The sequence below is a fragment of the Aythya marila genome (assembly GCF_965140915.1).
Source record: "Aythya marila genome assembly, chromosome: 9".
NCBI classification, from domain to species: Eukaryota; Metazoa; Chordata; class Aves; order Anseriformes; family Anatidae; genus Aythya; species Aythya marila.
Genome location: NC_139050.1, coordinates 3,130,308 through 3,155,720, shown reverse-complemented (window position 1 = coordinate 3,155,720; position 25,413 = coordinate 3,130,308). Strand labels below are relative to the sequence as shown.

General features: G+C 46.0%; 1 protein-coding gene across 2 annotated transcripts in view; it reads right to left on the bottom strand.

The window, feature by feature from the left end:
• Positions 1-21,405, bottom strand: part of PID1 (phosphotyrosine interaction domain containing 1) — an 83,295-nt gene extending 61,890 nt beyond the window's left edge. For both annotated transcript variants that reach the window (XM_082766713.1, XM_082766714.1), the window contains exon 1: positions 21,303-21,405. In XM_082766713.1, coding sequence (XP_082622839.1) covers positions 21,303-21,332 — 30 coding nt within the window. In that variant the 5' untranslated portion in view covers positions 21,333-21,405. The remainder of the gene's footprint in view (positions 1-21,302) is intronic.
• Positions 21,406-25,413: the final 4,008 nt, after the last annotated feature.

Sequence of the window (25,413 nt, the reverse complement as noted above, 5' to 3'; positions counted from 1 at the left end):
ACCTGTAATTCAGCATCACCAATGCAATGAAGCACATTGACTGATGGAAATATTTAATTGTTTAATATTTAATATTTAGCTGCATTAAATGTAAGAGTGCAAAACTATCCCAAGTGTTCCCTTCCAGCAAGACTGGCATAATTTAAGACCTCAGGCCTGCATAAGGGCCGTCGTTCAACCTCTTACATTGGGAAGACAGATTCCTCTTTTTCTGGGAAGTATACTCTCACTTTTGCCCAGTCTGCTCCAAGTTTTGACTGACACAGCAATGACTGGCAAGTTTTCCATGCAGAAAACATCTGCAAAATAAACAACCCTGCACATCAGCAGACAAGCAGAATAGGAAAATCATTCTTCTCAGCACATCCCCGTCTTTTCTCACCCCACCCCTACAACTGATGGTTACCTTAAACACAATCCTTTCTCAGCTACCTTACAACTAGAATTTTATTTTGTATCCAAAAAAAAGCCAGTGAACTTTGAGAGTGTGGGTTCACCTTCAAGCAGTGAAGTTGCAGGAGACACGGGAACGTAATTGGGCAAGGTTCATTTTCCTTTTTAAATGTTTCCTGGTGCAAACCCTGCCAATTATCACAAACAAAACTTTAACGCAATTCAGGCTTGTGGGAAATGAAATAATACAGAACATCAACAACCAAGGAAAAGGGCCTGGGCTTTTAAACCTCTGAGCTTGCCTAGATGCAGATTTAACATACGCTCCTGTAATGTAAGGCGATGGAAGTATTCCGAATGCCCAAGACACTTCCAGTCTCCAATGTACATGTGTTGGGCAGCTAGTTAAACAGATGTGAAAGAACCAGGAAAATTAAAATAAATGAACTGCCTGCCCAGCATTTCCCTACTGCCTTCTTCCTTTGCCCCATTCAATTTAACTTACAGGCATTACTGATGCAGTTATTCCAGCATCCCTCAAAATGCACAGCGCTGTAATTCTACGGGAGATGTTAACAAGGTGGCTTTTATCAAACACAGTGCATCTGAAATCTAAATTATTTACCCTGAAAGAGAAGGGAGGGAAAGAATTTAGGTGCCTCTGATAAAATATTGAAGTTTTGAATCTTGTGAGTACCAATTAGTCATTCCTCTGGGAAAAAAAAAAAAAAAAAAAAAAAAAAAAAAAAAAAGACATTTATTTTAATCAAAAAAGACATGTATTTGGCTGAAAAAAGCAAACTCTGATGTAAAATGTTTGAGCAGCTTTACATACTCAGTCCTCTATAATTATAACAAGGTTGCTAAAAATTCCATTTTCACAAACACCACTGCCACAAATAAATAATTGCCAAAATAAATCCAGTAGATTGCCACGCAGAAATGTGTCTTCTACAGCTTAACTTGTGATAATGTTTTTTATAGCATGTCTCTCTGCTCAGATTTGCAGCTTTTATTTGCATTCTGACCACAAAGCCCAAGGGTTATCAATCACAGAATCCACTTTTTCTTGTATTTGCAATTCTTCATGCTGCAGCCCTACTTTTGAACTGTGCTTATCTAAGCTATTTCCATGTATAATGGACATACAGCTCCTTCAAAAAAAATCTCTGGGCCAAACTGATAAGCGATGTCAATGACGGCAATCTGGAGAAAAGAAAAATATATATAAAGCTGATTCTGGCCATTTACTGATACGACAGTAATCAGGTAGGCAGCAGATACGATGCAGATGGATGCACGCATACGGGGATTCAATGTGAACCTTCACATTGCTTCTGTGTGAGTCAGCCCCAGTTCTGCCATGGGAGAAGAATCCACATGGGGCTTTTGAAGGGACTCCAGAAAGTCTCCCGTCCTCTGCCACAAACATTTCTAGGAAGAGTAACTGCCTAGCTCATAGCATCTGCTACAGCTGCCTACTGTTGGAAAGGGAAGATCATTTGTGCAGCACTTGAAGCAAACACCAGCTAGTATCATGAGGTCCAACTCCTCTGACCGAGTGCCATCAGCAGAAGAGAACCTCAACGCAGAGCTTGTCAGATAAGCTGTATGGCACACAGAGAATAACGCAACAGCTATGCAGGACCTCACCACCATGCACTGCCAGCTGATTTTTCATTGCAACTGCCGGGATCCCCAAGACTGTCCACTACAAAGCTTTCTCTGCCTACATGCTGTTCAAGAACATGCAGCACTCAGTGCCCCAGACAGGCACAGAATAAGGTTTTGCCTTCAGTCTGCACTTGGGAAAGTTAGCAGAAGGTCAGAGCCCAGTGCTTGAGATGGATATTTCTCTTCCTGAGGGCTGATCCCAAGCTAGATGTCTGAGGATTGTCTTCGTGCATTCCGAGTTTTACCTTTATTTAAAAGAAAGTCTGTGAGAGTGTTGGTGCTGTTGGAAAGTTACTTGGGAGACCACCACAACTAAAGCATTGTCATTCCAAATAAATAAATAAACAAATACATCTGTGTCAATTCAGTCCAGAAGCAAATCTTGAAACAGAAAAACCCAGAAGTGGAAAGTCTGGGTGAGCTGTTAGTCACAGTCACGGACTTTGAGGGGGCACTTGAACTCCACATCACTCAATCACCACCAGTTCCCCTCCAATATACTGACCTTTAACCCAACTACATTATCTTGAGGCTTAGGAGAATTCCGGAGTGGAAGGTATCCTTGTTTGATTTTTATTTTATTTCAGAACCCAGGTTCTCTGTCTAGAACAGATTTTCAGATGACATTAGAAAAGCCTCAGAAATAACATCAGTAAAGATTTGCATGCACAGCTATTTGCACAAGGCAAATCTACAGTTTTACAAGACAATCAGATAGATAAACATCTGTCTGCTCCATTCTGAGCAGCTGATGAGTGCAGGGGACCTTTGATCATTCGACAAAGCCTGTTCCCTCCTGGGTGCAATCCAGCAACCACCATAACAGAAATGTTTCAAGTTTTGTTTTTCAACATCTTTAAGTGCTGGTTGGGTATCATAAGCATCTCAGTGTCATCCACGCTACAAAGGGCACAACAGGGAAAATCAGAGGTTGAAGAGCTACATCATCTCCCCACAGAAACACGAACACAAACTAAAAGTTTTCTGTTCAAGGCAGGCGAGCATATGCAGTGCTTATCCATAAGGAATGGCAACAGCTTTCGACTGTTTCATGATGAAAAAGCTAAACAACAAGTACATCTGCTGAAACGCTGATTTTTAAAAATAATTATTTGTAGAAATAAAGATTAGGTACCATCTGATGACCATGGTATTCCATGCAGTGCTCCATCCCTTGTATAAATAGGGAACCAGCTTCAACCCGCACATGAAACCAGGCTGTGGCTGTAATCTATTTTCCCTGTAGCATCTGTGGAAAAGTGATTAGTTCCAACTCCTGCCCTATGACATGAGCATTTCCACTTTCATGTTTTATCACCACTGCAGTTAGAAATTAACTGGCTCTGGTGACTACCACTGATATTCCCAAGCCAACAGAACAAAGATGTTCCTGAAGCAGATTTGGGATTGCCTTTTCCGCTTACACAGTAGACAAATCACAAATGCAGTTTACTGTTATGCTGCCAGTATTTAATAGTGTTTAATGGTGCGGTATGGGTCTGAGCGAGGGCAGGGCACAAGCATCCCTATGGAGAACAATTAGTGCATCGGCTCCACCACAGCCTCTCTCCGTGCCCTCCTCCCTTCCTGTGCACTGCTGTACTGGAGAATGGGAGCAAAATGAAGCTTGCAGGCTGAATATTTGCTGAATTACCAGTTCAGACCAGACAATTCCATCAGCAGCTCCGGCTGCCTGCCCCAGGCCCTGTAAAGCACTCCTGGGTGTCACTGCCTGTACTGGGTTAGGCTGCAGCCAGCCTGGCTGCCCACCACGGCTGCTTCATCATCCTCAGCTGTCACGGAGGAGGGTATCTCCCATTTATTCGGATGTGTGTACGCACACACAGCAGAAGGAGCGAGCAATGCTCAGCTCATTTTCCTCCAGCCCATTCGGTTTGGAAGAGATCCTTCTCCATTTCAGTGCCTGAAGTGTTCTGGCCTCAGCCGCTTTTCCATTTGGCACGCAATCAAACCTTATTTAGAGGAAACCCAATTCTTCTATAAAAGTTGCATCTCAATAAATTGTGTCTTACCTCTCTTCCCTACCCATGTTCTAAGGGGGAGAGGACTGCAGTTCTCCCAAAGCCGTTCCCATTTGAACATTGCTTTCCATGTCCACCTTTCAACTCTCAAAACTGCAGTCAGTATGAGAAAAGGCACAGCAAAGAAGTGAAGCTGTCTTCCCGTATTATAGTCACGTAATAATCATAAGCAATTTCTCAGAGAAGTCCTCCAGGCACAGTTTTAATGTTAAAGCAATTCTTGCTCCATTTTAACCATCCAGTGATACAGAGCTGATAGCCCAGCTCATTAAAAAGTACAAGACGCTGTTTCAAGAAATGCCATAATTTCTTGGGCAGAGTTTAGACACGCTCCACAGAGCAGCCCGGCTGTTCAACCCCAGCACTCAAGCCCCTAGGCTTTGGGCTCAGGTGCCCATAATTTCACTGGGAAATTCAGGTGGTTCTTCTGCTAAACCAGGTGCTACACGCAAGTGAGACACTGCAAACCCACTGTACATTACCCATCTCCAGCAACTCTGCAAACATCACACTGCTCTGCTTAAGGCCTTTTTTTTTTTTTTTTTTTTTGAGGAAGAAGGAAAAAAAAACAGCTATTTTTAAAATAAAGCCTACTAGAAGGAGATTAACTATCCTTAAAAAATACTTGACAGCCTCTTTGCATGTTATTGAGTGGCCCATACATATGGCAGATGAGTGCAGTAGAAGATGATAATGCATAATGATAAATAAACACTTCTGTTTAAAATCCATAAGCCTACTTATGACTAGCTTGAGACATACAAGTATCTACAGCTTACTCAGTTCAAGAATCCTCTGCTTTCAAAATGTCCATTCAGCAGCCCTGCCAGATATTGTTTCACAATACTACAGGCTCACTTATTCATAAACAAATCATTAACATTCTTGACATAAATCCATAGTGTACAACAAATCCCAGCTATGATAATGTTTTACTACATTTGCTGTGCCCATCATGAATGGGAGTTCTGTGTTCACCAAAAAAAAAAAAAAAAAAAAAAAGCCTCAACAAATAAAAGGCAAATTATTCGCTGCGAGAAAACCGCCAGGGTGAAATGCCTATGCACAAATTACAAACTAATTATCAATTCCATATAGTAAGAAACCTTGTGTTCAGTTAGTGAACCTGGATGTCACAATTTACGCAAGAAATCTTCCTGCTAGGACTCTAATAACTAAAACCCTGATAGTTAAATATGGAATGGCAGACTTTTAGAGTTTTCTCAGCTGCAAGGAAAACCTTTTACACGTTCCCATTCCTCCAAACACAGGCACAAAAACCATCTGAAAAGATCCATCCGAATCCCTCCAGCATTCACACATTGCTATGGGTTTATTTACAGCTCTGTACCAGAGGTTTTCAGCCAAGCCCTGAAATGATCATGGGCCATTTTTATATGTATACATCAAAGCTTAAATTAGACTAATTAAAATGAATGGAATAGCTTAGGGAACTCGTCAGGACTAGGCTGCTTCTTCTCGCGGAACAGCCTCTGCATAGATGGCAGCACAGAGCAATGCTTTCAGTCGGGGCTTCCCCAGCAAGAGCCTACACATGGTCCAAAACCACAGCCACCACAGCAGCATCCCCATGGGGCGAGAGGGGCAGGGGTCCGAGGGATGGGATTTCCCGAGCAAGGCCGGTCTGCAGCACCTCCAGGGACCAGCCAAGTGGTCTGTCACCAGCAAAACCTCAGCGAGCATGGAGTTAAATCCTCCACCATGTCCCCCAATTCGCTAACGCCTTCCGCACCTTATTTAAAGAATTAAACGTCTTCCTTAATGGCCATGTTTAAATAATTAGGAAAGATACTGGGAGATGGTTAAACTTTCCATTGATGCTCTTGGCAGATGAAAAGTACACTCCGAAGAACTGGATTTCTCTGTGGATTGATAAACAAAACGCAGACTGCTTTCTGTGTCGGCTGCCAGCTCAGCCCAATAAATAAAAGATGTTTTCAATTCCGGAAGAGATACATGTGCACCGAATGATTTAATATTTAGCAAATGCTATCCCGCAGGAAGTTAGGCTTCACTTAGTGCTCAGAGCACAGCCCTTTCGGCACAGGCGGCTGCTTACTCGCAGTAAGTAAAAATATGCGCATGGCTGAAATGAGAGCTTTGTTATTTCTATAAAAGCATGCAAGTATTTACTGTTACACTGCAGCACTTACTAGGAGCATGGCCCCTCTTGTTATTATTTTGATTGACATGGCTTTTCCATTTCCAGCTCGGTTTAGCTCCAGTTTTGTGATAAGGTAACGGCAGGGCACTCACGTGTTGATACCCAGGGCACGGCTAGCTCGCAGTCTTCAGGCCTGAGCTGCTGGGAGACAGTCTGCAGCTCAGGAGAGCAAATTTACAGGATATATTTACGGGTTTCGCTCTGTCTGTACCCAGCCTTCAAAGCCATTTCAAACCTACTTTTGCCAAAAACCGACCAAGGTTATCTAGCCTAGCTTTTGGTACCACAGAGGTGACTAACCTTAATGGCTCTTCAACCCCACATCTCTTGAAGTTGTAACACATCTGTTAGTACAGAAACAGTCAGGAATGAAAGAGTGCAAGCAATGAATAAAATTAAGAAACTCGTTTGCCTCCAGGTTTCTGAGCATCCCAGAATCACCAGTTTAGACTTTGCTTGCAACACTAACAGACACACACACACACACACACACACACAAAAAAAACAAAAAAAAAAAAAACAAAAAAAAAAAAAAACAACACATAATTTAAGGAATTTTAGGCGGAAAATTACACACAATCACATCCACGGAAATGAGGCTCCAGAGAAGTCCCCAGCTACGAGGGTCAGGTTGAAGCAATACACGACTTGAAAGAAGGCAAGCAGCTCCGCCAGGGACCAGCAGGGAGGGTGGACAAGGACTGAGGCATTTGCAGCATGACAGCACTGCAGAGTGGCAGCAGAACAGACAGGCTGCGTGAAGCAAAGCCCAGCCCCTCTGTTCAAAACCTGAGTGCACCTGAGGACATGTGTGTTTGCTGCCTTCCATTTCCTATTTTCTGGAAAAAGCGATATTGCAAATCCCAACTTTCCTCTGCTGACTGGAGACAGCACAAAAAACCTGCACTGTGCAAACCCACAGCCACACATCTCCTAGCACTCCTGCCAGCTGTTCACTAACCCAGCTCAGAAACTAAAAGAAACAACACTTTAGCTTCACAAAGCAAAAGGCAAAAGCAATACCTGTCTGCTCTGGCTGGGCTCACCTCACCCATTTATCTCCTTCAGTACACCAGTGTTAAATCTTGCACTGATCTAGTTCTCAAAAAAAAACAAACAAAAACACGAACTACCAAAAGCCAGCCAGCCAAGCCACAAGCCTCAGGCCCCTGCTCCAGCAGCAAGGCTGTCTGCATTTTACCAGCGATCTCAGCCAGGAGCAGAGCCAAGCCTGAATCTTCAGATTACCCTTTGCAAAATCTCAGGACTGGTGCTACCAAAAGAAAAGAAAAGATCAAGCAGGTTGACTCCGATTGTTATTTCTGTACCTATGTTTATTAACTCTGGATACATAAAAGAGAGGAAAGCTTAAGCAGTGCTAGAAAAACACACATTGATGTTAACCACAATGGCAAACTAAAAGTATGCACTGAACCTTTCCTTCAGCCAGGAAATACTTTCAAGCTGTTTCTTTTACAGCTAGTCACTGGGTAGGAAATGCTTTTTAGACAGAAAAATATTTTCTTTTCCAGAAGACTCCATAAAATCCCTGTGCAGAGTGCATTCGGATGAGAATTAGTTACTTGTTTACTGCAGTAGTTCAATACACAGCTAGACCCAAACCGACTAAACAACTTATTTCCTCTGGTAAATTAAGAGTGGCCTCACTTAATGGTCAACACAAACAAAACAGTTTGATTTTAAGGAAAAGAAGAGGCCAAGCACTGGCAACACATCTGCTGACTGTAAAAAGCTGAATGGCAACATCAGAGTGCAAAGGAGGATCTCCTTCATGTACCTTTCCTTTTTTTCTACATGAAGATATTCCAGAATAAAATGTTACCAAATGCAATGAAATTGAGATGTTCTAATATATGAAAATAATGTCCTAAGCCCTGAGCTATTAATTCTGAAGTGCTGTGGGCTGTAGCTTATCATTATCATCTAGAAGCGAGGAATGGTTGTAACAGCCAATTTCATTTCTCCCCAGTGACTGAATCATGTGCTAGCTAAATCATTTATTAATGTCAAAGGCTGACATTTTTCAATTAAGATAATGAGATTCTGGAGGCTCTGGCCATCTGAACCCTGTTTGTGCACACTCGTTTGGCAATTAAAAAGAAAAAAAGGAAGCAGTCTGATAAACTGATTTTACTTAAAGTGAGTACTAAATACTAACAATTTAGCATTAATCCTAACACATATCTACAGCTACGTTCTGGGAATAAATATTTATACTTGTAACCACATAGTGTTAAGGGTTAACATGAGGTTAATGAGATATTAATCAAAACATAGACATTAGAAATTGGAACTGCCTGAAGTCATCTTGCCCCCCATTGCAGCTCCTCTAGTGAGGACCAAGCCTTTGTCCATCCAGCACCTCAGCAGACAGACAAACAGCATTTCAACATTGCATGAAAGTTAAATCAAATCAGGTCATAGAAATAACATGGTACCAGACAAGCTGGTCCAGATGTTACCAAGATCTGTCCAGACTCCACGTGCTCAGTTTATTTTATTTTGTTTCCAATCAGTTTCCAAGATATGATGATGAACTAATAAAAAAAAAAAAAAAAAAAAAAAAAGTGTTCTCTTTTGAATTCCAGGTGTACAAAGCAGAACAGCATTAACCATTCGCTAGAGCAAGCCCTGGGTCTGCACATGGGATCAGGTAACACACCCAGGACCAGCCAGCATATCACAGCACGGCATTCGCAATACACACTTCGTGCCACAACACTGTCAGCTCCCACACACATCCATCAGGGTGGGCAAGAACTGGTGGCACACAGTGACACAGAGCTCACAGCTTCTCCTTTCAGACACGAGTCCATCCCCAAATTCTCCTCTGAAGCCCACAGGAGTTTTTCCAAGCCCAATTCCCCACGTGCCATGCACTGTCCGGCCAGCCCCTGCTCAGCTGGAGGCCCACTGGACTTCAGCATCCCCATACACCACTGACAGGAGGGATGAGGTGGGCCAAAGGCTGTGATACCAACGGCCAAGCATCGCCAATCACCCAGGCAAAGCGAGCTGCCTCAAAGAGTCGCCAGAGCTGCTCCACACCAGGGCACCACCACTGCGCAGCGTAAAGGCTCCAGCGCGCAGCTGCCCCTTGGCGCTGCCAGCACTGGCACCGCAATGACCTTTCAGCAGGAAAAACTGATTATGCTGAGGAGGTGATGACATGCTTAAAAGCCATTCCTCCATCCCCAGGGAAGGATAACAGACGGCCAAGCTGTGCGGTGTCACTGCTCCCATTGTAGTCCCCAGCGAGGTGCCTGCAGCCCCGTTCCCTCCCCAGTGTGCCAATCCCATGGGTAAGATTCAAGCTGGCACTTAAAGGAAGCCCTCACCTGCTCCGCTAGCTGGATAGCACTGACAAAAGAATTCATATCTATAACACAGCTATACTGCTGCCTGCTGATGCCTGCTAACTGGGGTGCTACAAAGATGCCAAGCTATTTTTCTGGAAACTATTATGCAGCCATAACCACTCCGCTGCCTATAGCTCTGGAGCACACTTGCAGTGATTAACAATGATCAGCTTCGTTATCTGGCTCTTCAAACTCCCAGCTCCCCTTCACTATCTGTATGGGAAGTCACATATAACGCTGTAAGGCCTTGGACATTTTTGAAAGCAGATGTTTCAGTCTGATTTTGTTCAGGTATATGTTGAGTTATAAAACTCAGGAGGCCAGATCTAAAAATTTCCCAGAAAGCATTTTAAAATAAAAAATAAATAAATTAATTAAATTTTAAAAGCACTAGATAGCTTTTGGAATAATAAAGAAGAATATGACATCACTTTCCTATTGTGCTACATATGGATTTGAGAATAAGAAAATGTTGGAAATTATGTTTTTCCCAGGATAAGACAGACTGCTCTCTAATTTCAACTCTGTAAGGACAGCTGCTGGGTAAGAAACATTTTTTGTTGCTCCTGATAAATGCTGGGGAAAAAAAAAAATGGAGTAGGCATTTTAAACCCTTTGAAGAAACAAACATTAAATTTTTTTGCGAAAACATGAAAATAAGAAAAGGAATCAGAGAGACTGTATTCACAAACAAGAAATACGCTTTTCAACCAAAATCTCGAAAACATCTGTTGAAGCCAGGCCACAGCCCACGGACAGCTGGAGGCTGCAGCAGGGGGTGGCCGTGGGCACTGCAGGGCCGCAGGTCGGTGGCCAAGAGCCTGGGATGCTCCCAGCCTATGCCTGGGGACCCAGCATGGCACCCATGGGCCCCCTTCACACATTCTTTACCCTCACAAAGGGAAGGAGCCGTGTGACCACCAGGTTTATTAATGCTTCCCTAAATATTTTGCAAAGTGCTTTTCTCCTCCACCCCAAAGCAAGCGGGCTCCCAGCTCGCAGCGTGACACAGCCATTCCGGTTGGATACGTAACAGCCCCTTGTCCAAACAGCGAGGGCTCAGTCAAGAATGACCTCAGTAACAACACGTTCCAAACAGAGTAACACAGAAACGTTCAGTCTGGCTCGCTTAGACATTAAATCTTTTCACAGTCACATATATCTGCTTAAAAATAAAGGAAAAAAAAAAATCAGGTAAAATTCGGACACTCCCAAATACACATGAGGTTTCTTCAGAGCAAAAGAAACCCTGGGCAGCTCCACTGACATTAGCAATAGCACTTAGATTAATACCAACTTACCAAGATCAGAATTTGGACCAAAAGAGATCTGCATATAGATAGATGGGAGCAAAGTTTATCCCCACGTGAACAAAGTGACATCTATTTAGACATTAATGGTGTCTGAAATGTCTGAAATTCTCTAGTTTGATATAACATCAGTGATTTAAATGCCAAACCACATTCACTTCATTTATCTTGGAAAGCTTCACATACACGGAAGAAAACCCTCAAAGCATAACACAGAAACTGAAGGTCAGCCTGTTGCTTTCAGAGAAGGCATAGTAAACTGCAGAACAAACCAGTTACGGACATTTCCACAGTTAATGCTGCTCACCGCACATGGATATTTTTCTAATGTCATGTAAGCAGCCACAAATAACTCCTGCTGTTGAGAAACAAAAATCCTAAATTGAAAAGACAACATAACAGCCCTCTGAAAATCATTTAACAATATTTGTGTTTCTCGTAGCCAGTCAGAACCAAGTCATGCCAGTGCAAGGTTTTGGCAGACAGGGCTCTGCGCTGTGACAGCCACAGCCCCCTCCGTTCCCCAGTTGCTGACAGCTCCCCACCAAGGGGACATCCTGCTGCCCCCACATCCAACAGCTCCACATCTCTATAAGGCACTTCACATTAGTCCAAAGCCTCTCTTGTTGATGTTTTGCTGACAAACGTCCCTAGATACGTTCACCTACCCACACCCCACTGCCCCACTCCAACCTGCTGCAGCCCTGTCCTGGGCTCACAAAACCAGAGGAAGCCTGTCCGGCCATGGGGTGAAATCCCTCAGCTGCAGCAGTGGGATGGCTCTTTCCAGGAGAAGAGCTTTCTAACTCATTTCAGCTGTTGCTTGCAACTCACGACCTCTTCAGATATGACTCTCCTTAGTCAGATGAGCTCCACTGCTTGTGCCCAAAACTTGTCAGCATCTCAGTCATAAGAAGGATGTGGGAGAGTGACTTCAGGGAAGAAACAATTAAACAGTGACTAATTAAAACTTTAGTGAATACTGTCCTGAAGTGCCAGGGCTTCTCCTTGCCCTTGATTATGAAAGTAAGTTGTCTCAGTCCAAGGCTTGCTCTGTCCCCCAGGAAGGCTGACCTTCACCTCTCCAGACCCTGCAGTGAGCCCAGTATTTCTGATGGGGTTGTCTCCTGCACCAGGCTGCCCAGTCACCACTGGACAGATACCAGGAAATGGCTCAAACTCTGTCCTTGGCAGTAGATGAGGAAAATAAAAACCCCACGCCTCTGTCCTGGGGTTACTCCTTGGAAGTGTGCATCCCATGACCAAGCCAGAAGCTGTAGGACTCTGTAAGTGAGGCACAGGGAGCCATGTGTGACCTCAGAGCTACCAGAAAGAACAAACTGAAGGCTGCCATGATGATCTGCAGTAAAAGGCAACAGCTGGACCACCTTGGCCCCTGCAACCTTTAGAGATGTGCAAATCCTCCTTCTGCATGAACTCTTGATTTTAAAGGTACAAGATTAAAACGTGTAACATTTTTGAAAGGCAACATCCCAGCACCAAGCTTCTGGGCTCTTTAGTGACTCTAAACACAAAATCAAGCAAAACGCCCACTTTCTAGCTGGTCTGCTCCTGTGATTTTTCCAGTGAGTTTTACAGGGATTAAATTCTCTCCTTCCTAGGTTCACACTTACCTTCTTCCTCCACCCTGCCCAGTCTACATCAGCCAAACAGCAGAGAGACACATATTTTGGTGACTGCAGACACAATCCTCTGCCAGCCATGGAATAAACACGTTTCTCCTTACAAAGTGATGGTGCTGCAAGGAAACAGTTGGATGCTGACATCCAGAAGAAACTCAAGGTACCAGCCAGAAGAAGCAGTGGCAGTGAGAGTGCAGGCTGAACACAAGACATGGCTGCACTTCAGGGAACACTGTTGGTGGGTTTGGTGCTCGCTTTGCAGCTCCTTTTTGCAGGAAACACCAAAGCTGTGTTCACTGTCAAGGTTTGCTCAAACACACAGTTTTTCAACAAAGGCTCAATGGCCCCTTTCAGCCAAACTGTTGAGAAGACCACTGTGAAATTTTCAGAATATCCTTCCTTCTGATTCTAACCCAAACAACAAAGCCCAGCTGTGAAAACTGAAGCCTGCACAGATCCACACTGCACAGCCTCCTCCTGGAAAGCACTGGGACAAGATTCAAGCCTCTACAATTTTTGTTGATTCAATGTTATAGTCAGGCACGGAATATTCCTGCGGACTATAAAAAACAAAAAACAAAACACTGAGGAAAAATAAAACACCTCACGTTAAAATTGATTTACTGTCATTCAACAGTGCTGGAACTGGCAACACGGAAAGCAACATGGACACTGTAGAGTATGCAAGCCTGGAAAGCATCACAGAAACAGCTCACTTTACACTCCACATGTACATCCAAGTGCTTCCGTGTTGGGGCTCACCTCTACCTTAAAATATCTACATATGAGAAATGTGCCAAATTGCCTGGTACCCCACAGTAATACTGCCTGTGTCCCCTCACACACAACCCCATGAAAACTTCACTCAGCCCACCATACATTTTGAAAGCCCTAATTGCCAAGCACCACACCACCAAAATCTGTTCTCCAGGCCTTGCTTTGACTCCTCCCTGACAGCCTTCTGAAGGATGAAAGAAATTCTCTGTCGCCTTCTGCCGACATGCTGAGTGGGGATGCAGGGAGGAGGTTTGTGCAGGCCTCAACCCCCAGGCAGCTCAGGGAGCTATGGGCAGGGCTTCCAAAAAGAACTTTCCTGGTCAAAAACTGGGAAAAAAAAAATCCAGATGGAAAAGCTAAAAATTGGAAAAAGATTCTATTTTTAAAAGTCTCAAATCGGGGAAAAAAGAAAAAAAAAAAGGAGAGAGAGATTAAAACCCTGTTTTTGAAGCCTTATGTTTTTGCTGTTTGTCTTGGTGTGCTCCAGCTCCGCACCAGAGTTGCAAGAACCAGCACACCCAGACACAACCCTCCTGGTGGCAGTCTTGTTTCCAGCAGAAGGCAACACTGGAAATTTGAGAAAAATGTCTCTTAACATAACACTAGAAACCAAATTCAGCATATTAATTTGGACTGGTCAGGTTTGATAAATAACAGTAGAATTTTTGTTTTTCTGTTTTTATCAGAGAGACTAGAGGGAGTGATTTTCCCCCCAAGGAAAACCCCTGTTTTCAGGTCAGTATCATCATCAGCTCAGAAAGCGAGCATTAATCCTGACAGCAGGAAAGCTCATCTCCAGCTACAGGAAAGCCACCAATAGAGTAAGATATGCTATGCAGAGCCTCGACCTGCAGCCACACAGAGAGGAAAGGTTGCATCTGCCCACACCTTTTGTCTCTCAGCACCACAGCCCACTCTCAGGAAGGAGTTCCACAGTGTGGAGAAATGTTTGTTTTAAATGAGGCCATACAAGCTTTCTGGATCCATGTAACAGCACGGTAGGTGGGATTGCTGCCCTGCCCTGAAGCCCAGACAGAAGGTCAGTACAGACCCCAGTGGAGCTTGGACTAGCTCCCATTGCAAGATCTTTAGGGCAGCTACTCCCCCGGTAGGACCAGACTTCTGAACACCACTTCTCTACAGGCGCTGAATGAGTGGTCATGTTTTCAGAAGAGCTCAGTCCACCAGGTAAAAAGGTCTCTGGAAAAGCCTGGCCCCAAATGGAGGCTCTGAATATTTGGAAACTTACTCCAGGGTCATTCTGAACGCTTGACACGAAACGTATGGAATATCCATCTCTGAAACCCAGAGGGAGCCTGGAGCGGGAAGAAAGAAGCGGCCACAAATCTGAGCTCCAGGACATTTAATTAACTTTCTATCTGTTCACAGCGTTCCTGGCAATTCCCATCAAATATATCTGGAGAAAATATTTTCACATGAGCAGACGTTTGAAAACCATCTGGAATGGCACAGATCCAGTGCCATGAAGGGGCACAGCACAAGATTGCCAGTGACTTTGGTGCCACGGCTCTGAGATACCTGCGCTCACAGCTCAGGTCAGTCCTCAGGAAGCCCATCAGGGATCCGGGTCACACACAGGGCTGTTAAGGCTGCCTGGAAGCAGGGTCAGCCATTAACCAGCAAGAGCGGAGTGGGACAGCCAAAGAAGGCCTGGGGCCTATCCCAGACCTCACTTGAGGCCCTTGGCATGGGGGTGAAGGAGGCCTGTGAGGGAACAAAGGCAGCAAACAGTGGGAATGGCAAAATTTTTAAGCTTCTGAATTTGCACTGGGACTGTTGTCAACAACAATTGGTTCATCAGGAAAGGAGCTACCATTTAAACACAGCCAGTGAAAACAGGCATGGAGATTCTTCAAAACAACCAACACTTAGAAGCCGATGCTGAACTGCTAAAATAGGGGTCACTGTAACAAAATCAACTTAATCCCTCTGAGACTGTACAATTTTGTTGGAGTGCTATCATTAAAATAGATATCAAGTATCAGAATAACACAACTTTAAAAAAAAAAAAAAAAAAAAAGATTCCCCCAAAGACTTTATGCATCAAGATTTGTATTTGCTACTCCGCATTTTCATAAAAGGTCACATTAGGTCTTTTCACAGACACTTTACCCACACAATCACCCACATTTAAAATCTTTGCTCAAAAATTTTTATGCACTTAATCAAGAAGAGCCCAGCAGACTAATGCTGCTGTCATCTGCAACTTTCCAGCTATTATTTGAAGTGCAAGTAAGTTCAATTATTATACATGAAAGCATTGCAGAAAAGAAAGCAAGTATCAAACATCGCTTGAAGGGACTTTTCAGTTCCACATCCACAAGCACCCAGGCCAGGCTCTCATCCTGCTTGTGCAGCACGCCGGATGGCAAGCAGAACCACCACCACCCCAACCCAGGCACAAAGCCCCTGCAGCCAGAGGCTCTGCTGCCCAGCTGAAGGCCTGCCCGCTGCACACACGACCACCCATAGAAGGTGATGGCAATGCTGCTATGGACTGTACTACTGGCTGCCATCAGGGAACAAAAAAAAACAAAACAAAACAAAACAAAAAAAAAAGCAGGCAGGTAAAATCCTGAACTATTTAGACTGAATGCTTTGGGCTTTGACCGACTTTCCTCAAGGAAATCATTGCTTATTTTTTTTAATTATTTATTTTTATTTTTCTTGGTCATCAAACAGGCTGTCAGCTTCATAAACTGAAACTGGTAGTACACTATAAACGAACCCCTAAGATCACTTCCCAGAGGGCTTTCCACAAAACAAGTCACTGATTTTGATTTTCTTTCAGTCACAGAATGCTTCCCAAAATTAGCATTTTTCCAGAGCCATTCATTTTCTACAAAGAATAAATAACGTAAAAAAAGGCTCTGCCCAGGCTAAGTGGTGCCAGATGAGCTTGGTGCAATTCACTGAGTTTTGTTTGAAAGATCTCTGACTGCTGCAAAGTCGTAGTAGCAAACTGGCATAAAAACTTTGATGCCTTGAAAAATATCCTGTAGCTATATAATGCCAAAACACTGTGCTGTGAGACGTCCCGGACGTTTGCATCCACATGACTTCAGCTTAAATTTCAAATACTTTTCACTTTTTCCTTCTGACATAATATTTAATAAAACCAGAGTTCAGTAGTAGTATCACTCCCGCTATACATGTCTTGCAGCAGTTTCTGTCTAGACAGCTGTTTGTATGCTTTACACTTGCAATCTGTTTGTGTTGGTTTTAAGGAGGAGTTATTCCATATGCTGTTAAAAATTTGAAGAACACTGCTTCAACTGACTGCACAGCGCATTTTCAGTAGACGTGCATCGGAACACCACAAATATAATATCAAGATGAGAAGCTGATTTGAAAGCACCGGCAGCACCACATTACATCTCACAGATACAAACGTTGCCATAAAACCAGTGGCAGAGACACACGCATCATGACCCAATTACCTTGAAGCCATCACATGTGCCACTTTGCTCAAAGCTGGTTTTTCTTCAGGGAACAGTTTCCATATTGCTGACACAGGAAAGGTGTTTGATGTTTACCCTAGGTGGTAGGGGATATTTTCTGAATACTGGAAAGCCCTGTGCAGCGTACTGCACGGGTGTGGGGACTCTGCCTGCTTTCCAGTAGCGTGGGGCAGAAATCAAGGGACTGATTAGCCAGAGGCGACCACTTGCCCAAGAAATAACATCCAAAAGGCAGAGATGCAACATGGAATGACGGCAGCAGGCACCACCACTTCTCAAAGGCCACCAGTGGTACCACGCACAGGACAAAAGAAAGAGCTATTTCCACAATGAGAGCTCGGCACAGCTCTGCACAGGAACGCTCGAGGTTACAGCACCACCGCATCCCCTACTCCTGAAGGAAATGTATTTGGACACAGCGATCCTCTGCCCACACGTGCTAGGAGAAGCAGGAAGACTTATAAACAGGGCTTACGGACAGCCTGAACTCGGAAACTATGCACCCTCAGGGATTTATTATCTAGAAACAATGTCTGGCATCAAGCTTCCAGGAAAATTTAGGTTTCAAAGCAAATACCAGTCATCTCACAGACAGGCAAATGGAACTGCATTAAGACCTTGGTTGTTTTCAAAAACCACTTCAGAGCCCTCACGGGAGCAACACTGTGGCCAGCAGCTCTGAAATCCCAGCTGCGACCCTCACGTCCCAAACCAGACGCAGAGGGTACATTTGGAATTAATTTTAAATACGGATTTCAGAAGAGTTTTGGCTTTATTTCAACCAGTGCCATCACAGCAAACATCAAGCCAAAAATCAGGCAGCACTGCCTGTGACTACCAACAAACTCTGCCACAAATGGCGTGATCAGACCCATGCACAGAGGGCACAGGGCGCCCACAACTGGAGCCCAGTGATCACAACCAGCGGACCAGTGCTTATATATGTGCTGCACCTCCCAGCGAGGACTCCAACAGAGGCAGGGCACGCAGAAGTCCTCTGCTTTCACCAGCATTTAGTTGAACACAAACGAGAAGTGCTGCCGCAAAAATTAGAACAGAAAAAGTTTTCAAAAAGGACACAAAGATCATCCCTTTTACACTGAGCATGAAAAATGCTAATGCCTGTATTACCTGTAAAATCACAGCCTTCTTACATACCACACCAGAGTGGCTGGTCCCTATGGTATACTCAAGCAGTGTCCTAGCCCTGCAGTGTCCCACATAAGTAACAGTCCCACTGACTTTAGGGAAAATGCACGGGGCCGAGATATTGCTATAGGTAAAAGAATGGCGGAAGGGGAAGGGGAAGAAACAAAGAAGAAAAAGTGGTATTGCATTTTCAAGGAAATTCCAGAAACCTAGATATTTACGTTTCTCTTGCTTATTCTTCTACTCCATTTAATTCCATTGGGAACTACACTGGGAGTCTGCTGGGATTTTTGTACATGCACAGCCAAGGCCAAAAACTTCAGCACAAACTGTGAAACTTGACAGGACTGAGCACATTTGGAACAACAGCAGCTTTTACGTGAACAGCCAAAGAGCAGGAACATGCAGCCCTGTTGCACACCAGGTGCGACTAAGGAAAGGAGACCCACAAGCAATAGACAACCACTGCACCCTTCCCAGAAGGAGGCAGGTGTCTGCACGCTGCCACGAGTGTGCCCTTCTCAGCTAACCACACACCGCTGTCCTCAGCAAGGAGGGCAGGGCTGACCCAGGACAGCAGGCAGCCACTTCCAAAGTCGGCTCACAGTCTCTTACTAAACCAGGCCAAAAGAAATATGCAGAAAGATGAAAATATTTTCACTGCCGTTTTACTTAGCACAGAGCTACAGCACGGACTAATAACAGACCTGCACTTTGGCACAGCTGGAAACTGACGCAAGATGCATCTGAGTCACAATGACACCACATACAACTCACGAAAGCCCAGCTCCATGCTCTCTGCACCCATACATCAGCTTGAAGGAGAGCCTACAAAAGACAGAGCTGGAACCTGCCATATACATCCCCCAAACACTGCTGCATCTTGGCATGACTGGCACATAACTGCAGAACACGTCAACAGAGACCACAGGACATCATCGACTCTACCCAGTGCCCCAGTAGCCAAAGCCTCCCCTGCTGCAGCCCAAACCCCATGCCCAGCACCCTCCCACCCACGCCACGGGGAAACACCAGGGACGAGGTGGGGCCCCCCTCACGGTACCCTGGTGGCACCGAGATTTGTTTCACAGCAGCTGGGTGGCAGGAGACAGGGAGCCTGGGGACAAGGAGAAGGACACAGGACACCTGAAACTGGATTAAGATGTTGACGTGGAAAGAAGGGGAAAAAAACACGTATTTATTGCTTTGCACAGGCTCCCTGTGGGAGGGCCAGGCAGCGCTGCCAGCAGCTCTGGCCAGGCTGGTGATGCACAACGTGTGGTGGTTCTTGGAGACAAACACAGAGATCAGGCTACTTAGAAATGACCATGTCTCAATTTTATTTTTATTTTTTAATAAAGTTGGGAATATTAGATAATCTATTGCCAACGCAACTCTGGCTTGTGTGTGTACACCTTAGAATCCAACTTTTAATTAGGTGATTGCATCCCAGTGACTCAGAGCAGCCTTCCTCCTTGGTGGTGCTCACTGCACTCATTTTGCCTGTTGTTCACTATGTTTTTATTTAACCTCATGTGAACACAGAACTATTAATGGCTTCTTGAGTTTTTTTTCAAAGCTCTCCTCTTCTCATTCCAGTAACTAGCACAAGTCAAAATGTCATTTAATTTGGGAGGTTTGGATCCCTCTGGCTTGTTTTTGACAGCACCTACAGCTCTTAATACGCTTCCCCAGCAATTCTCAGTAGCAAGAACCACAGTTACAGACTCAGCATCTTGGGAGACTCAGGATGCCCGGAGGCTCCAGCTAGAGGCAACCAACATTACGTTGCACAAGATCAGTGACCACTGCTGAGTGGTTCGGGGCTCCTGGCTGCCTCCCACGAGCACAGCCTCCCCTACACCTCAATCCCACTGCAACAGGTAAGCGAGGTGCGCGTCCCCCCCTCAGGCAGCCCAGGTTCCCGGCAGCATGTGGTCTTCCCCATGCGCTCCAAGGGAGAGATGCCTGCATGGGCACGGGATGCGATAACTTCATCCCTGCGGGCTGTCGCAGACTGCAGCGGGACGCACGCGCCCGAGGAAGCTGAGTAAGGTTACACTCACAACTTTCCTCTGCACAGCATAAGCACTTGATTCTAATTAGCCTTTCACGTGCTCCTAGGCAGCATCACCCACTTGTTACATTAGTATCTTAGCTTTAAACCGAAATCCAAGAACGGGACACATCCATACCACCCAGACCTGCACACCACTGCTAAGCTCAGCCTTCCCCTTCTCCTCCCCTCCCTCCGCTGCTCTTTGTGCCAAGTGCTGGGTGCAGCCTCAGGTCCTTCCCCCACAGCATCCCAGGGGCACATGCCCTGCCAGGGGCACGGTCCCACCGGAGTGCAGGTGGAAGAGGTGCCCCAGCCTCGGCACCGGGCCCAGGATCACCATAACACAGGTGGTCTCGCTGCTTGGCTTCGGTACCCACAGGTTTCTGGCTCATGCAGAGGAAACAAACAAATAATAATGCGTTTACATAATAATATTACATAAGGTTCATAATATTTACACCGTAAGAATTTACACAATAATATTTGTCCTGGAACCCACAAACTATTGTTCCAACCAACTACAAACCAAGCTCCTGGTCCTAGAGCAAAGCATGCCTATTGGAGAAAAATAACTGTTCCTGTTCCTGGCTGGGGGGATTCACGCTCAAAGATCTGCTCTTCGTGGCTTTAGTATCAACTCAACCCAAACCTCTGAATTTTCTGCTTGATGGTATCAAAGCAAACTCTCAATTTCAATTGCAAAAGCCACAAAAACCTTTAATTGTCAGCCAGCTAAGCCAGACCGCCGGTTCTTGCTTAAAATGCCCGCTCCTCTCTCAGCAGACACTTGCTCTGGAAACTAACGAAGTCGACACAGCGGAGCTACAAAGTGAGTTGGATTTCTTCTCGCCGCCTGCCTGTCTCAGATTTCACCCTGATTTTATTTACATGCAAATCTGCATAAAAGCATACATTAAAGAAAAAAAAAACAAAAAACAAAAAACAAAAAACGCAGAGAAGCGGGGCCAGCACCCTGCCGAACGGGGCCGGAGCTCCCCGACCCTTCGGGACCCGCACCCTCGGCGGTGCCACCCGGCCCCGGGGCACCCCGCTCCCCCGGGACCCCGCTGCAGCCCCTCGGACCCGCAGCGGGCACCGGGCGCGGGGCAGCCCCGCCGCACCCCCCTGCCCCGTTCCCAGCCTCTCCGGGCCGGGGGCGAAGTTGCAGCCGAGAGTCCCGGGGATGCTCCGCCGGCCCCGCCGCCTACCTGCAGGCGCTCCGTGGCCGGCTGCCACATGGTGCCGCGGCGGCGGGAGGCGCTGCCGAGCGCGCTGGGTCCGGGCGGGCGCGCACAGCTCCGCTCGGCTCCGCTCCGCGCCCCGCTCCCCGCTCCCCGCTCCCCTCCGCTCCGCTCCGCGCCCCGCTCCGCCCCGCTCCGCCCACGGCCCGCCCCCGGGCGGAGCGGCACCGGCAGCAGGAGCAGCAGCAGCGGCGGCAGGGGCACGGTGCAAGGGGTGGCCCCCGGTGGGTGCCCCCGGAGCGCGTTGCAGGGTCGCGGCCGGGCTGTGAGCGAGGCTTCCGTCAACGCGGACCTCGAAATTGCTTCTGGAAACGCGCCGCCGGCATGGCCCTTACCGGGGACGGGCTAGTGAAGGACATTCGAGGCTTGTGGCTTGGCTAACTGATGAAGCAGAGGGGCTGGGCCCATGCCCTCCCCCGGAGGGGAGCGACTCACCCCACGGGGTGCTGCCCTGCTCACCCACAAGCTGACAGGGTGGCCCCGTGTGTCCCCGTCACCCTCTCATTTCTTCCAGCTGATGCCAAGGAGGCATTTCCTAAAAGCCCCGCTCTTTCCCAAGCAAACTTTGATGCTGCCCCTCTCCTAACAGTGTATCTACCTGCCACCACTGCCTGTAGCAGCTGGGAGCACATACAAACCCTAACCCTAACCCTAACCCTAACCCTAACCCTAACCCTAACCCTTCTGTCAGCAGCACCTCACAAAGCAGGTTTGGGATCCACAGCTAGTAGGAAGGGGCCAGCTGTATGGCAGGAGGTTCCTTCGTTCTTCGTTGACATGACTTTTGTACAAACCAAAACCACCGAGGGAAACCTCCGCACGTTCTGTGAAATGGGTGGCATGCTATTGCAACAGAAAAGCACAAACACTCACTTCATTCCCAAAAGTACGGGAAAGTGGAGAAAATGCCCACTGTACGCTTCAGCCTGTGTGTTACACGAGAGGAAGGCAGGAATATGCTTGTAGGTAGGGTGGGGCAGCTTGGCTGCAGGTTCCTGAAATCAGGCTGGCTGCTTTCTGACATCAAAGCACCATGCGAGCTCCCGGAGCCTCCCCAGGCACTGTCCCTCACAGCAGCAGCGAGGCAGCCGCAGAGCTGCTCTGTGATGGGGCCTGCAGCCTCCAGCAGCACTCGGCTGCCCTACGGGTTCCTGTTGTCCCAGGAGATTCAGCCCCTTGAGACATGCTCCTCCTGTCCCCAGCACGAGCGCAGCGTCCCCTCCTGTCCTGAGGCTCCCCGCCACACCTCTGCAGGAAACTCATTTTTCGGCTAGACTGGTAAGGGACCAGAGAGGGCCGAGTTCAGGAAATGATCAATTAAGCTCGGGTGATTTCATGTCACAGTCTCACCAAGATGAAGTCATTTTTACCTAGACGTTCTAATATTTTAATCCGAGCACCGTTTTTTATTGGGTATCTGAGCTGTTCTGCATTAGGGAAGTTCCGTCCCCAGCCAGTCAGAAATCTTTTGCTTTTGCTTAAATAAATAGTGTGAATTAATATTTCCAGGATGTGCCATGTTCCAGAATGTGCTTGTAAGAAGATACAGATATTTTTTCTATTAATTTTCCTTCCCCTGTGCCAAATTCTGGGATTTCTCTTCTTGTAATGAGTTAATATGAAGATAATTCTTTCCAAAGACTGCAAAGCATTGCCCAGGTTAGGCCCACGTCGCTCAGTGGTCATGAGGCAGAACTACTGAAGCCAGGGGTGCTCTCCCATTTCAAAAGGGAGTATTTGATGGAATAAGCCAATTTCAGTTTTATTCACAAAGCAAATTTGAAGCTTCTCCAGTGACTCCAGGTATTTTCTCTCTCAATGGGTCTTTGTCTTCCCTTTGGGGCCATCTCATACACTAACTAATATAAGGTGTGTATAGCAACGTGGCTCCTCTGCTTTCAAAAACAAAACCAATCTTTTTTTTTTTTCTTTTTTTCTTTTTTTTTTTTCTGTAGACATTGCCTTTTTAATTACCTAAAATTGTCTGATTGCCAACCACAATGTATAATTGGACTTAACAAGCTCCATTAGCATTAGGGGCACTACAGTTTCACACTGAAACATCTCACTAGAAAAGTCATCCTGTTACTTAAATGCTGCTTCCCCAAATATTGTGCAGACTTTGCAACTCCAGTTTTCAAGATCCTCATTTTGATTGTGCAAGTTTATCAAGTGTACACATGAGTCATTAAATGCATCTTTTTTTTCTTTTCAGAATTCAGTTTACCTTGTTTTTGCTGTTGCAGAGTAAGAGTTTGCCTAATTGATGACTTTAATGTCCTGTAAAGAGCTGTAATTAACAATGTCCTTCCAAAATCTAAATTCACTCTTAAACATGTTGTCAACTCACTGCAAGCCAACATAGCATCCTTGCATAGATGAAGTACATCGAGTACATTGTATGAGTGATATCTTTCTGAAAAAACGTTTTGTGCCTAAGCAACCCAAAATACAGTATCCAAGTAATGGAGACTTTAGTGTTTTGTGTTTGTTTGTTTTGGTTTGGTTTGGTTTTGACAGCTTTATCATACTTCAACATACAAATTAACAATAAATGTATTTTTAAGTAGAACTTCATCGTTCACAGAAGGCAAAGCTAGATCGTATGGAATTAACTCTGCTTTCTGTCTAACTGATACAAAGAGGACAGAGTGAAGAACCAAGTCAGAGATTTCCAGTTCCATTGGTGCCACGTGTACTTGGAGGCTCAGCATGGCAGAGCGGTGGTGCCGGTGCTGCTCAGGGAAGATGCAGCCAGGCTGGGCCTCCAGCGCCGCGTCTGGCCGTGGGACGCAGGCAAGCTGCCAACATCAGCAGCCTGGGTTCTGAGGGGACTCATTCACCTGCTGGCTTCAGTAGCTCCTGAGAGGCAACTTAAATTACAGCAACTTCTAAATGGCAGATACCCGTCCTTTAATAGGTACAGCCACATCTATAGATCTGGCTCTGTATTCCCTACCCAGGAGATATAGGATGGCTGCTGTTAGAGTCACAGCAATTGAACAGCAAGATTATTTCTTTCAAATACTGACAAAATGCAGAGCACATATCTCCATTGCCTTTCAGCATTGTGCTTTGGTAAATTGAAAGAAAAAATTATTGACATACTTGCTTACTGTATAATCCCACCCGTGCAGCACCATCTATTTAGGTAGTCGTCTTTATTCTGATTACTTAGGTGCTTTGGGATGACTGCAGATGCGGCAGTGCAGCTCCACCAGTAGTGGTTCAGCTGAGGCCGCTTCTGCTCGTGGTGCATCTGGCTGATTATCCTCTTCACAAATATTTTTAAATGGCACTGGGAGATCCTCTAAACCTGAAGCAACAGGGTGTTAATGATTTGTGAAATTGAGGCAGTGATAAGTATCCCAGAGAAGGGAGATAATTCAGTTTTGGAGATGGCATATTCTGCAGCCCCTCTGTGCCCGGCTTGCCGGGTGCTATGAAGTCCTGATTTCCAACGTGCCTGAGAAGCACTTGCTGGGGTTACCGTGGTAACCAGGTACTTTTTGTCAGCCATGCTGGTGCCAAAAATGTTCATGTCCCCAGTGGCATCTTCAGCTGGAACTGTCCCACTGCCTTCCTGGAGCACCAAACAGCTTCTCCTCCTCTGCCCACAACAAAAAGATAAGGTGTCACCAGCGCCACAAACAAGGCACCAAAACCAAGGCAGGCCAACAACTGCAGACAGCAGTTCACCACAAATGGCTTGCATGGCTTTACAAGACCAAATCCATAGATTTGGTCAATGGTGGAGCAGCCAGGGAAGGGCAAGAGCCTGCCAGGAGCTCAGCCAGCTCCTCCTGGCTCCACACGCTGCGGCCTAGTACTGTCCGTCAGGAAGCACCAGGGAGCCCAAGCCTCCCAAATCTGGGCTATTCAGAAAAGGAGGTAAGACCACAGCAGAGAGTGATTTTGGCAGGCTCTGGTCTACAGCAGTGGTGACAGGAAAGGCTGAGCCACAGGACATGGGGTCATGGGCAGGAGCCCAGCGGGACCCGCACGGAGGAGAGGGGACAGTGAGGATGGGAAACGGGAAAAGCAGAGGCCCAGAGCCTGAGGGAGCCAGAACACAGAG